The 14045-nt window shown below is 51.1% G+C and overlaps 5 protein-coding genes across 5 annotated transcripts; all 5 read left to right on the forward strand.

The window, feature by feature from the left end:
• Positions 1-291: 291 nt before the first annotated feature.
• On the forward strand, positions 292-1515 carry PC9H_008163 (uncharacterized protein; the record flags this gene model as incomplete). Its single annotated transcript, XM_036777679.1, has 1 exon — positions 292-1515. One exon carries the CDS (start codon positions 292-294, stop codon positions 1513-1515), a length of 1224 nt encoding a protein of 407 aa, XP_036631299.1.
• Positions 1516-1935: 420 nt separating this feature from the next.
• On the forward strand, positions 1936-4409 carry PC9H_008164 (uncharacterized protein; the record flags this gene model as incomplete). Its single annotated transcript, XM_036777680.1, has 14 exons — positions 1936-2245; positions 2303-2398; positions 2451-2550; positions 2603-2618; positions 2670-2725; positions 3145-3290; positions 3345-3500; positions 3554-3574; positions 3631-3677; positions 3740-3798; positions 3853-3989; positions 4043-4088; positions 4144-4294; positions 4353-4409. 14 exons carry the CDS (start codon positions 1936-1938, stop codon positions 4407-4409), a joined length of 1398 nt encoding a protein of 465 aa, XP_036631300.1.
• A 562-nt stretch (positions 4410-4971) lies between these two features.
• PC9H_008165 (uncharacterized protein) lies at positions 4972-7743 on the forward strand (the record flags this gene model as incomplete). The annotated part of the gene is made up of 14 exons (XM_036777681.1): positions 4972-5071; positions 5181-5277; positions 5330-5435; positions 5489-5680; positions 5732-5844; positions 5896-6140; positions 6190-6331; positions 6380-6742; positions 6796-6943; positions 7000-7108; positions 7168-7188; positions 7251-7371; positions 7428-7467; positions 7570-7743. The coding sequence occupies 14 exons, from the start codon at positions 4972-4974 to the stop codon at positions 7741-7743; spliced, it is 1971 nt and encodes a 656-aa protein (XP_036631301.1).
• A 529-nt stretch (positions 7744-8272) lies between these two features.
• PC9H_008166 (uncharacterized protein) lies at positions 8273-9959 on the forward strand (the record flags this gene model as incomplete). The annotated part of the gene is made up of 4 exons (XM_036777682.1): positions 8273-8654; positions 8702-9015; positions 9068-9131; positions 9190-9959. The coding sequence occupies 4 exons, from the start codon at positions 8273-8275 to the stop codon at positions 9957-9959; spliced, it is 1530 nt and encodes a 509-aa protein (XP_036631302.1).
• An 867-nt stretch (positions 9960-10826) lies between these two features.
• Positions 10827-13788, forward strand: PC9H_008167 (uncharacterized protein; the record flags this gene model as incomplete). Its single annotated transcript, XM_036777683.1, has 11 exons — positions 10827-10952; positions 11004-11459; positions 11498-11712; positions 11764-12061; positions 12114-12392; positions 12449-12690; positions 12751-13094; positions 13156-13229; positions 13282-13376; positions 13434-13503; positions 13561-13788. The coding sequence occupies 11 exons, from the start codon at positions 10827-10829 to the stop codon at positions 13786-13788; spliced, it is 2427 nt and encodes an 808-aa protein (XP_036631303.1).
• Positions 13789-14045: the final 257 nt, after the last annotated feature.

The following is a 14045-nucleotide window of genomic DNA, read 5'->3' on the forward strand; positions in this document are numbered from 1 at the left end:
TCGTATGTAAATTGAGCAGGCTGCAGAGGTTCTACTGGCAAATTCAAGTTCAAGTCGTTTCCTGTTCATCACGTGCACACATATATATTTGGCCATGCTTGGCAATATCACCATTTCCTCATCCTTTCGCTCCACCACCACGACCTTCAGTTTGCCCTCAACCCGCCACATTATTCACGACCGTCCACAGTGTCAAGATTCGATCTACCTCATCACGACAACGGGTGCAGGCTGTCTCCAATCAGTCGAGCACTTCCTTATCTATTTTGTGTAACGAACGTAACGATAATTATGACCCTTAATATTGGCCGTATCTCTCCATCATCTCCCCCGTCCCCGCCACTGAGCTTATCAACAACATCGACGCTTATCTCAACTCCCCCGGCGAAGTTGCTGGGCGGGGCGCGTCGTACCGCACTCTTGAAGTCCCTGGATAGCAGCGACAGGGGCATGATGAAACCACGTGGAAATCTCGAGCCCCACATCACTAACATACCCCGACGGAGGAAGAAGGATGTGAACGCAGACAAAGCCCAGGAAACTCTGCAGACACTTCCAGAGGCTGTGGTTCCAAACTTTCCATCTCGCCCAGAAATAACGGTGCAGCCGCCAGAGTCGGAAGCCAGGCAAGACGAAGCTCAGCAGAACACGGTGACCGCCCCTTTGGGTTTACAGCGGGATCCACTTCGCCAGGCTGACACGGCCCAAGCACTCACGAATCTCCCTCGCCGCCGCAGAAAGGCCCTCACCTCAGAACAGCTTACCATACAGCGCGCATTCCGACGGTGTCTGCAAGAGGTCGGTGACGATTCCGGGGTGTTTGTGGCGTTCACCGAGGTAGACGATGAGGAAGAGCAAGCTACGAGGAAACTGCGCCTGCTGGGCGGGGAGGATTTTTCATACGTCGTCAAGGTATGCACAGCCAACGAAACCAAGATATGGAAGGAGGACGAGCGGACACTTTGGTTGTATGTTCCATCTGATATATGCTATGACGACGGCAACGCGCACCTCGATGAACAGCAGTTGAGGGTTGCATGCAGGTTTCTGGGCCTACAGGGGAGCAAAGAGAAGGTGTTGATCACCACGCCCCGGGATCGGGCTGCAGACGGGATGTCGCTCGCCGTCCTTTATCTTGCTATCAGCAGGCGCTTCGTCCCGCCGCCGATCGCCTTCTTAGAGCCCACCGCCTCCTCGACGATAGGCCCCCACCCATCATACATGCTCTCGCGCACGTCTTCGACCTCATCTACCATCTCCCACTACTCCGAAGCGGGCAGCCAAATACATTCTTTACTCGTCTATCTGCACGATCAGAGTTGTGATGATATAGAGGAAGCGTATGGTCATATTCTGCACGCAGTAGGCCGGAGCCGCTCAGGACGCAGTGGCTTAACAGGATGGAAAATAGGAAGCGGGTTGAGGATTGAATGGCGAGGTACGCTGTCCCGAGAGGGCATAGATTTCTTGGACGATGTGCTACATGTGCTCCTCAGCGAGCAACAAGCCATTTAGTATCCTAGATTCTCAATCACATAGAACACTCGTAGACTAATTATTGCAATGCTTTGTATCACTTTTGTACGATTCGTAATGTTATTACTTGTAATCCATCATTTACTTCAGCGTTACTATGACTTTGTCCTAAGGCGAAATCATCAATCTTGTCACTCTGGAGACTAGGGTGCTCCTATTGCTCCTATTCAACGCGACAGGATCACGTGTCGAAGTGCCCCCATTCGGCCTCGTCAGTGCGCTGTTCCTGCACTGCGACGACATGCATCATTATTGAGACTTGAAGCGACGTTTCCAGGACTTCTCGTCAACCAGCAAGCCAGTACGCAACTTTGCTACTACTATCATTCACGGAGCCGATATATCTACTCTACACTGAAGGTGTAACACTGAACGTTCACCGGGAGTCATCTATGCAATATGGCTGACTTCGAAGATCCGCACGATTCCCCAACTTCGGCCCTCCTTGGGGAAGAAAGATCAGATAGACACGCCCGCCACGGCGGCTCCTTGGTAATTGAAGACGACGGACATACGTATTCCTATTCGTATGGCCCGCCCGGCGTATCCGGACTACTGCAGAATAAAGTAGCTCTAGCATGCGCGGGATATGTGGCTATTGGCGGTTTTACTTTCGGTTACGATCAGGGGGTCATAGCGAACGTTCTGGTGATGCCGGACTTCTTGGGGAAGTGGGGTGAAATCACCGCTTGGGAGAAAGGAAGCATGAGTGAGTCGCTGCCATTTTGTGCTTGAACGAGATGCCATAATCTTGCTTGCTTTGTAGCTGCCGTGTTGGAGCTGGGTGCTCTGTTTGGGGCACTTGCTGCCGGTGTGCTAGCGGATCGCTATTCTAGAAGATACGCCATATGTTTCGCGTGTAGTGCGTACTCCAGAGGCTAGCATCTGAACGCTGGTTGACTTGCTGCGCGAAGTTGTATTCATTATAGGCTCGCTATTCCAATGTGCAGCACAGTCATTCAGCCACCTGTTCATTGGCCGTGCTGTTGGAGGCTTCGGTGTCGGTGCATTGAGGTCAGTCTAATTTCACGCCAAATGACTAGCTGAATTAAGACGACCAATGCAGCATGTTGTGCCCTCTCGTATGTCCTCGACTAACTTCCCCGCGTATAAGGGAACTAAACGCTTTATAGTATATGGCTGAGATCAGCCCGCCGGAAATCCGAGGTTCGCTAATGGCTTTGGAACAGTACGCTATCGTTCTCGGCGTCATCGTTGGTTTCTGGCTCGGATATTTTACCAGAACAAGTGCGTGTATCTACCTTGCTAAATTAGCTGAATATTACTTACGTTTGGCTCTAGTACCTGGGGCTGCATCGTGGAGAATTCCGCTAGGTGCGCAAGTGCTTCCGGGTGTATTTCTCGCAGTCGGTAGTCTACTCCTCCCGCCGTCTCCAAGATTCCTCATTGGTAAGGGGCGATATGAAGAAGCTTTGAGATCCCTAGCTTGGCTTAGATTTCACAAGCTCCCGTTCTCAGAGGCCTGTGAGGAGCCTTTATTACAGGTAAGCAGTCCATTTTGTCACGCGTGAACTTGCGATTAATCGCTGCCGAATACATCTAGGTTGAGTTGATGGAGATGCGTGTCGAGGCTACACTCACTGAGAGAGCATTCGAGCTAGATAGTGTTCAGAGCGGACAGTCCATAGAAAAAGACGGGTTAATAGTGAGGGAGTTGAAGGATTACAAGCGACTGTTCCTTCCCGCTTATAGGGATAGGACGATGATAGGCATTCTAATCATGGTATTCCAACGTGCGTATCGCGGTCTTGCCCCTCCATTTATTTCTATCTAACTGATGCGAATAGAATGGAGCGGCATTAATGCTCTGCTGTACTACGGTCCTACACTCTTACAAAGTATTGGTCTAAGCGGTGATAAGGTCTCGTTGTTGGCCTCGGGAGGAATTGGCATCGTGCAAGCCATCGCTGTCTTCCCAACGATCATGTATATCGACCAGTGGGGTAATGTAGTCCCTGTGTTAGCCGTGACGCCAACCTAACGTCTCCTCCCGCAGGCCGCAAACCACTGCTACGATGTTGGTTTGCTCATTACTCTCTCGGCTACGTACGTACTAATGAAACCTGACGTCAGACGGAAGCATTGTCATGACTACCTCGCACTTTCTCGTATCACTCCTGGTACGCTTATACTTGCGCTTCTCTTACTCATCTTGAACTAACCGTTTTCCCGATGTGTGTAGGTTTGGCGCTTCCAGGACAACTGGCCTTTACATCCGACGGCTGCATGGTCAGCCGTTGGGTAAGTAAACGCTCTCTACGTAAGATACACTATGACTTATATCGTTGCTCGCAGTTGCATCTACATTTTCACCGCTGCGTATGGCATCTCGTTCGGACCCGTAGCTTGGGTGCTTCCGAGCGAAGTCTTTCCACTGTCGATGAGAAGCAAAGGTGTCGCCCTTTCAACGGCATCTAATTGGTTCAACAATTGTGTGTATTTCGTTTACACTGCACGGCGTTCATCTGACGCTGTTGATCACTAGTCTTCATCGGGTTGATTACACCGATGCTGATGGAAGTATCGCCAGCGTAAGTCCTCCCTCCATGGCGTTGGCGTTGATTGATGCTCATGTTGCCATTATAGCACGACGTTCATGATTTTCTCTACAGCCTGCTTTATGGCGTACCTTTGGTCAACTTATAGAGTACCCGAAACAGCGAACGCCTCGCTTGAAGAGATAGATGCCGTCTTCCGTTCCTCCGCTGGTCAGGAAACCCAAGCTTTGAAGGAGCAGGTACGTACAGGCAGAAACTGTTTTTATTTATATCTTGGCCTTGACCGACGCCGTGCAGATCGAGCAAGAACTGGGTTTAACCCAGTTAATACAGAGTCTGAGAAGAGACACATAGGCCGGACATCGGCAGGCTTTTTCGGGTTTTATCGGCTTAATTACTTACACTACTGCAGGTATAATTGGATGCATAAAGAGTGGCATACCATAATGCATGGTCTTCTGCGTTATCTATTCGTGAGATCGACGCTCCGTGAATACTTGCCACGCTTCCCAGACATACTCGTCTTCCAGACATACACTCTGCCCAAGAAGACGTGCTGCCCTTTCTACTTAATGACCGCGCCTCATCCATCCACCTTGTCTTCGGAACAATGTATGGCGATGGTGTCAAGATGGTGTCGGTGTTTTCCCGGCTATCGCAGTTACCGCTCATAGCATCAATTGCACTTGGGATTATGCCACTCCGTTGTACCGTAAACATCAAAGTCGTGTAGATAATGACACTGGATGGGGCAAAGAGAGGGGTGGGCTTCCATTCAGAGGCTTGTGATTGGTTGGGAACCCGGATATTACATACTTAAATATATATTTCTGTTCTATGATGCTCCGGATCCATAAAGAGTCTTCTCTCAGCACGTCGTCCCGGAATGTCCTCGGTTTCTTCAGCCTCGTCGCTAATGGGCATCGATGGCGTTTCAACGGTGCGTAATGAGGCGCAAACGTTGCTAGATGTGGAGGGCGGCGCGCGACACGAACAGTACGGTAGCACGGGTACCAGTGAGTCATTTTGCACTTTGTCGCTATCGATAGCGAGAATTGGCGGGAATTTCGCATGATTCGCGGCGCGCGGGCGCGGGCTGAGCTGAACGTTGTTTGTGGTCCACAGGCACTCCCATACCACGAAAACCGGACTCGAAGCTGACAAAACGCATCAAATACTACATACCCTCCACGGCATGGATACCAGACTACTCGCTATCACTGTACGGGTGTACTTGGGGGTTTCCTAGTCGCCAGCTGACACGGATTTTGCAGGCTCGGCGGAGACCTGCTTGCTGGCCTCACGGTTGCCTGCATGCTGATACCACAGTCGGTCAGTTACGCTTCATCGCTGGCTCAACTTAATCCTGTGACGGGCTTGGTGCGTTTTCATGTCGATCGTTGCTCGAGGCCTGCTTGACGGTGTACGTGCAGTTTGCGGCTTCTATCCCAGGGATCGTCTACGCGTTTCTCGGAACATCCCGACAGCTGAATGTTGCGCCGGAAGCCGCTTTGAGTTTGATGTTAGGACAGGCGGTCGCAGATATACGGCGGGACCTCCCAGATCCACATTCTGGCGATGCTGATGAGTTGGGCCTGTCTGTGGCTACGGTTATCACGTTGCAAGTGAGTGGTCGTAGACTTCCCCCGTCCTAACAAAACCTAATTCGAGCCCAGGTTGGACTAATATCATTCCTACTGGGAGCCTTCAGATTGGGTTTCATCGATGTTGTTCTAAGTCGTGCGTTGCTGCAAGGTTTCATCGCAGCGGCAGCAGTCGTAATCATGGTGTAAGCACGCGACTGGAACACCAAGATTGGAGCCTAATCTATCCAATCTAGTGAACAGTTGATGCCGATGTTGGGGCTGTCAGCCTTGATGCACCAAGTACACCCAGAGACCACACTAGACAAATTCATTTTCGTCTTAGAGAATGTATTCACACACGGCCACCGTCTGACGGCCGTTATAAGTGTCACCGCTGTCGTTGTTTTGCTTTCGCTCAGATGGCTGAAGAACGCGGGCAAAAAGTATTGGTTTATACATAGAATGCCAGAGGTCCTTATTGTCGTGGTCGTCTCCACAAGTAAGTATTCGGCCGGGGAGTGCACAGCATCGTTCTAACTGCTATGTAGTCCTGTGCTACCGGTTTGGCTGGGATACGGATGGCGTAGATATCCTTGGCCGTGTTTCTATCAGCACCGGGGAATCCTTCATTCAACTCCCTTTGCGAGCATCCAACGTGCGCTACCTCCGGCGGACTACCTCGACCGCAGTGTAAGTAACACCTCATCTATCCCAAGGAACACCCCTCACTCTCTGCAGTTTGATCTCTGTCGTAGGGTTCCTAGACAGCATCGTAGCCGCCAAACAGAATGGCGCGCGCTTCGGGTACTCGATCAGCCCGAATCGCGAGCTCGTCGCTCTGGGCGCGAGCAATCTCGTGGCGTCGTTCGTGCCCGGCACGCTCCCCGCGTACGGCTCGATCACGCGGTCGCGGATCAACGGGGACGTCGGGGGGCGCACGCAGATGGCGTCGCTGGCCTGCTCGGCGATTATTTTGCTGACGACGTTCTTCTTGCTCCCGTGGATGCATTACCTTCCGAAGTGTGTCCTCGGGTCCATCATCTCGTTGGTGGTGTTCTCGCTGCTTGCGGAGACGCCGCATGAGTTGAGGTACTACTGGAAGTGAGTCAGCTAGTTGTTGCTGGGGTTAACGTTGCTAATGTAATGGTATGTAGGATGAGCGCGTGGGTCGATCTTAGCTTGTTGTCCCTGACTTTCATACTGTCCATGATCTGGAACGTCGAAGTCGGAATTGTAGTCGGCCTTATCTTGTCCTTGCTTCTCGTGGTCCACCGGTCAGCAAAGACACGTATGACCATTCTGGTAAGTCATTCGCCGCTCTATTCACGTATATCGTATCAATTGCTGCGTCGTATCAGGGACGAGTCCCTGGCACTGACCGCTGGAAACCCATCAATGAAAACCCCGAAGCTGAAGAGGATCTTCCCGGCGTGTTGATTGTCCGGATACGCGAGAAGCTCGACTTCGGTATGTTTCTGCTCTTAACATTGCTTCATGTCCTCGTCCTCACCGCAATCCTTTTGTAGCCAATACTGCACAGTTGAAAGGTATGCGATTATTGTGTTGGCTTTGGCCTTTGACGTAGTGTGGCTTGTTGATACTTGTGTAGATCGGTTGCGACGACTCGAGTTGTATGGTGTTGAGAGGAGCCATCCTTCAGAAGACCCGAGGCGTCCTAGAGCTTCGGTCCTTGTGTTCCATATGGCAGATGTCGAAAGCATAGATGCATCGTATGTGTCCCCTCCTATACATCTTCTCCGCCACTCATTCATGTCCTAATCCTCAGAGCTGCGCAAATATTTTCCGAACTCGTAGAAGAATACAAGGTAAATACCACTTCATGCTTACCCACCCCTTACCTTCGCCGGTCTCTTATATGATGGTTACAACATTTCATACTCATGGACTGTTTCTGTTCATCCTATCAGAGTCGAGGCGTCAAGATTTTCATCACGCATCTTTGCCCCAAATCTCACCGAACGCTGGAAAAGGCGGGCGTCATTAGATTGCTAGACCCCGAGGAGCTGCAGGCTACTGTGGCGGACGCGATAGCAAAAGTAGAACAGAGCCGCTGGGCGCAGTCTATCTCACTAATATCGTAATAGCTTCCCGCTTATTTCATGTCCTGCATTTTCACGACCTCGTAATGAACCTCTTATAGTATTGTATACATAAGCCTTCAGACATAACTACAGAAGTACGACCAGGAGAACCACGGACAAGGCCTCGGCACGTGCCACGCTATGTCGTACTTCTCTCAGGAACTTGATGACTCCTCTCAGTAAGACCAACATTGCCTCCAGTCTTCTTTCTGCGTTGCCAGCATGGCGCGCTCTGGGCGCTGCAGAATCCCACTAGATCCCCGAAACCTACTCATCAACATTCCAGGGGCTAATATCCATCGTTTCGGCCAGCCCAACTCTGTTGCACCGGTATTTCGTGATGTGCACTGGACGGTGAGCGAAGGGGAAAACTGGGCTGTGGTGGGCTCGGCGTCTGGTGAGAAAGCCACTCTTTTTTCAGGTCTGCGTCTTCGAACTCCAGACATTTCCGTTTGCGTGCTTATGTAGACCCCAGACGTTATTGGGACATCTCCGCATTTCCCCGCCCCCGCCGACCAGTTTGTTCCCCATGCTCAGCTTGGATGGGAGCGACCCATACCAGAAAATCAGTATGGTCTCTTTCGGAAACCGCGCTCGTGGATCGGGGGCGTTCTACGACTACTCTGCGAGATACGGCGCTGTGCGGGAAGAAGACCGGACGACCTTGCGAGAAAGCGTGTTTCCAGAGACGATAGATGAGGTCGTTGGTGAGCTTGGCTACCGGCAACGTGAGGTGCAACGCGCGAACGAAGAGGACATGCATTACTTCGAACAGCTTGCAGATAGGATGGGCCTCACGAAGTTGCTGGATCTGCCGGTGGTGGCCCTGAGCAACGGCCAGACGCGTCGAGCGCGCGTCGTGAAAGCGATATTGCGCAAGCCAGAGCTCCTTCTGCTCGATGAACCTTTGAGTAGGTGTCTGCTTTCTGATATATACTGTTTAACTCATACAGCTTAGCTGGACTTGATGTACAAACGCGGCCGGCCTTGCTATCGCTATTATATGAGCTGCACTCTGCTCGGCGCCCGCGGATTATCCTGGGATTACGCATACAAGACGACGTACCCGAGTGGGTCACTCACGTCGCGCTCGTGGACAGCGGGAGGATTCGCACAGGTACCAAGGATGAAATAGAGCGCCTTGTTCGAGAATCAGGGAGCCTATCAGAACAGAGCAGATTGTGTAACGACGTGCCCAAGGTCTCAGTTGATCATAGCGGTGAGATATTGGTTGATATGAATAATGTCAGCGTAAAATATGGTGATCGGACGGTATGCGTTTTGCTGCATGGTGCATATATACGCTAATTTCGAGCATATGCAGGTCCTGAAAGCTATTAACTGGCAAATAAAGGGAGGCGAACGGTGGCACCTTGTTGGCGCTAATGGTAGGTGCCATTTTCACAAGTGATGTGTTTGATAGCACCTCAATCATCGATCCTACAGGCTCAGGAAAGACTACGCTCCTCTCACTCATTACGGGTGATCATCCCCAGTCATACACCCAATCATCTCCGCTATCGGCACCACCCTCTGAGCCCGCCTCCCAGCGTTATCTACGGCTCTTCTCTCAACCACGTTCTCGTATCCCCACACCCACTCTTCACTCCAAAATAGGCGTGGTTTCCCCAGAGCTATTCGACGCATTTCCACGGCGAACGGGTCTAACGGTCTGGGAGGCCGTGGCGACCGGTTTTGAAGGGGTGTTCTCCGTACCTAGGAACATAGTTACTTCCTCGGGTAAACCCCAACGGAGCGTTGGCGGGCGAGTAGGCGAAGAGCTGACTGATTCTGAACGACAATGGAGAGAGAAACGGATATGGGACGTGATCGAACATCTAGGACCAGCTGCATGGGCTACCCCCGTCGAACCCGGACACGACCAAATTTTGCCTGTGTCAGAAGAGTTTGCTTCACGTTCATTTGCGTCTCTCTCTGTTGGCGAACAACGGGTCGTGCTTCTCATGCGAGCATTGGTTGGACAGCCACCGCTGGTTTTGCTGGATGAAGTGTGGAGTGGGATGGACGCGAGTATGATTAATGCTGCGAGATCTTACCTGAGGGGTGAGAGCGGAGTGCCAGGTGATGGGAGAGGGATGGCTAAGGATCAGGCGGTGGTGGTGATCACACATTGGGAGAATGAGGTGCCGTGGAGTGCTGAAGATGGCGTGAAGAAGTTTGTCTTGGAGAGTGGGGTTGGGAAGGTTGTTCGGTGATGCAACATGGGTTCGTTGTGAGTGATCCTACCTCCCTTCTCAAAGATTACATAGCTTATTCGATGAAGGATGCCTTGCAGCGACTGACGTTAATTTAGTCTATCTATGATGCAATTTAACGACGTCTGGACGAAACCTCGGGGCTTCTGCGTGTGTTCCTTGACGTGCGCGACTCAACATGTGGACGGCTTGGAGCTGGTGGAGCTTCGTAAATAGCGCAAGGCATCCGCATGCCGGACACTCAAGGCCGGAAACCACTCGATGCTGTATGTCCATCATGGCGGTTGGACAACAATCTGCCAACCGTATATCACACAATCCCAACTTGGGTTCCTCCACCTCTTGAGGATTAGCTCGGGTGGTTGTCGGCCTTTTCCCTAGAAATCTTAGGGCCCGTAATTCCATTTCTTTTGAATGATACGTCGAGCTACAGATCCACCACAGTCTACAACTCGTCATTTGCTCAAGACCAAGCGAGACCGGACGCCCCAAATGTTGCATCCGAACCCTGAATTTCACCCCCCTTATTATTTTCCAAATACGGCGAACATGCTGCGGACCGGGCGACCGATCTTGGTGTGAAGGAAAGCCGGCTGGCCGTTGGAGCCCTCGAAATTTTCTATGCCTCGGCTACCACATCTGATATATAGGTTGTCGCGCTTCGCTTCGGCTGGTCTTATCGCTTATCGCGCCAACCGAAGGGAAATTGGTTAGGAGTGGCTCAATGAACGTCATTCTATCTCCCCAAACATTATGAACCATTTTCCACCCACCTAGCTTAACTTTAGCACTCATCTACCCCCAACAGTTCCCTTGTGAGGCCATATACCGCCCTCTGATCATTTGGCGTTCCCAGCAGTCCTACGGATGGACCACACACCAATAGCTGAGACGCCTCCGTCGCCCTCCGTACCCTCAGGTAGTAAGACGCCTCGGAAAGTTCAATGGTTAGATGAACGAGAGACGCGCCTGCTCGACGAACAGGGTTTGAATGTACGTGGCTTCTTATTTTGATCCCTATTATGATGTTCATTAGCACTAAAGCCTGAAGCCTTTGAAACCCTCGCTGCTGCTTTGGAAAGACATCGTTCGACATCTCAAGTTGGAAGTCTACATGAGGCGACAACTTCGGCTCACCAAAATAATATTTCGGTGTCCGCTGGGGCCACACCTCCCGAATTCTCTGAAAGCAATGCTTCCTGCCCCCCTTCTCCTCCCAAAGCAAACGTTCCGGATAATTACATCGACCCCAGCGAGTCTGCGGGCGTCCCTCTCCGAGATAATCCGACTTCTCATGCTGAAAAGCAGGCCAAACAGGTCGTTCGCGCGCACACGCGTAAACGTTACTTCGCAGGTCTTCGTCGAAAAGCTCAACCTTCTATTCATGGAAAGTTCGACGTTGATGATGGCATTAAGAAGAGGGACTGTGGCACCCAATCGATAGCATCAAGGACGTTGAGAAATTGGGAGAGCATGAATCCCGAAGACCCATGGGTGGAGGTGTACTGTCTACGTTGTTGACCCTGTACGACCACCAGCAGTTCCCCTCTGGAGCATCGACACCGAGTCGGAGAAGCTCGATCAGCGAGGACGGTGAAGATCGGGATGAAAGCTGGAGAGCCCCTCGAAATCGACGAGAAAGAGCGAGCAGAGGCAACGATGCAAATACCGCACCTCCGTCTCCTTTGGTTCGTGAAATCAATCTAGACAATCCAGAAGTCACGCCGCAAAGGCCAAAATACCACCTACCCAGGTATATCATTCTGAATTCTGTGCGTCTGTATTTCTCATTACGCGGAATCAGGCATTCTCTAGATAGTCATATGTTCAGGCGATCAGTCCCAGTACCTCGGGACACCGAACTCCCTCACGGCATACGTACCAGTGACCTGACCCAAAACACCTCTTCTTCTTCAACGGAGTCGGCTACATCTCGGGCGAAATGGGGACAGAAACTACGCGATTTACCCTTCGCTCCGTCCGTACTCAGCCTCTCGCACGGCGGCTGGAGCGGGCGATCGACACCAACCACGGATGACGAAGAATGGAGAGAGAACGAGAAACGTGAAAGGCGAAGAAAAAGAAAAACGAAGGAGATACGGGTATGTTTCACTCACTTTATTCATTCCACTGGGTTGATTATTGGCGGGATAGATCACACGTCATGTCGCCGAGATTATCAAGCGGCAAGAATTCATTCTGAAACTGGCACGCGCTATGATGATGTTTGGTGGGCCCTCGAATCGCTTGCAAGCTCAGATCCAATCGACGGCTCGCGTGTTGGATATCCCTCTCAGTTGCATGTACTTGCCAGACGTTATACTCATCAGTTTCGACGATAACATCACTGTGACGAGTAATGTCAAGTTGATTCGCCAGTCAAGTGCCCTTGATCTTGGAAAGCTCAAAGCTGCGTATCGATTATACTGGAAGGTATGTAGTACCGGTTGTCCACTCCCACCCACTCTGTTGATCATTGATCTGTGTAGGTGATTCACGATGATCTATCGGTCGAAGAGGCGTCACCGCAGCTTGACGAGCTGATGTGCGGTCCACCGACATATAGAGCGTGGCAATCGATACTCATCGGCGGCATGTGTTCATCTGCCATTTGTACCGTGGGCTTCAATGGTAGCTTCATTGATGCCTTGGTAGTATACCCATTGGGGGCTCTTCTAGTCGCAATTCAACTACTCAGCGTTCGGAACGAGCTATACTCCAATGTCTTCGAGTGCGTGCTCCCGCTCTTTACCTGTTGCGCTTATTTGGTGACGCCTTGTTCCATTTCTAGGATTACCATTGCGACTCTGTTGAGCTTTCTGTCTGCCGCTCTCGCTGAAACCCATAGGTTCTGCTACTCAGCGGTGGCATCCGCGTCTGTCGTCCTCATTCTCCCTGGTTTCATCGTTCTCTCCGGGGCCCTCGAACTCATGTCCCGCAACATCGTCGCTGGATCTGTTCGGCTATGCTATGCGGTCATGTATTCTTTGTTCCTAGGCTTTGGCCTTGCTATTGGGGCAGAGGCATACCAGACGATCACGGACAATCGCATTGTGGGTGCAGAAGACTATACGTGCGTTCAAAGTCACGATCCGGAGGGCATGTGGTATCAGCAGACTCCGAGTATCTACTGGGGTAAGCTGGCATCAAATGGCTAGATCACTCTGTGCTGACGAGATTCTTGTTTGTTCCTCAGCATTTCTCAGCGTGCCATTGTATTCGTTCTGTCTCAGCATGAGGGTACAAATGCCATGGAAATGCAAAGAAATGGTGAGCATCCGGCGCATACTCTATTTACGTCGCTCAAGTTAACGCTATGTAGATTCTGCTCGTTCTAATTTCATGCATCGGCTGGGTTACCAACCATTTCACTGCTCAAAAGTTCCGGAACCAAAATGATATTAGCGCTGCTTTTGGGTAAGGTGTTCTGAGACACGTTCGGCCCACCATATGATGCTGATCTTGGTTCTCAAGCGCCTTCGCCGTGGGTGTCGTTTCTAACGTTTATGGTCGCTTCTTCTCCGGGAATGCTTTCGTGGTCATGGTTCGTCCCTCATCTGTTCAGATTTATGTGTTTCTTGCTGACTTAGCGTTTCTTCAGATAACTGGCATATTGTTCCAACTTCCATCAGGCCTAGGTTATGGGGGTCTCCTTACATTTGCCTCGCAGCAGTCCTCCGGCTTCTCGTCATCTTATGTCTCTGGGTTCCAAACAGCCTTACAGCTTATCTCTGTGGGGATAGGCTTGTCCGTTGGACTAGGTATTTCTTTGGTCGTGGTACACCCAATTCAGTCACGTCGCAGGGCTGGCGGCGTCTTCAGTTTATAAAATAGTCGAGTTGTTGTTGTACATTTTCATGCTTTCTTTCGCATCTGGACACTCTCTCGCATACGCTCTCTCAGTCTTTGCATAACTCCCAATTTACATATCGATTTCAACCTTCACGGACTATATAGACTTCCCCTCCTTCCATTCTCTTCTTGTAGCAATAGCCAACGCAATTACATTACAAGTCACTCACATATCTTGGCATAGCGACCGTTGTTGAACGCATTTGCCCATCTTTCGTTCTTTCGTGGCGTCGA

Source organism: Pleurotus ostreatus, assembly GCF_014466165.1.
Source record: "Pleurotus ostreatus strain PC9 chromosome Unknown scaffold_5, whole genome shotgun sequence".
NCBI classification, from domain to species: domain Eukaryota; kingdom Fungi; phylum Basidiomycota; class Agaricomycetes; order Agaricales; family Pleurotaceae; genus Pleurotus; species Pleurotus ostreatus.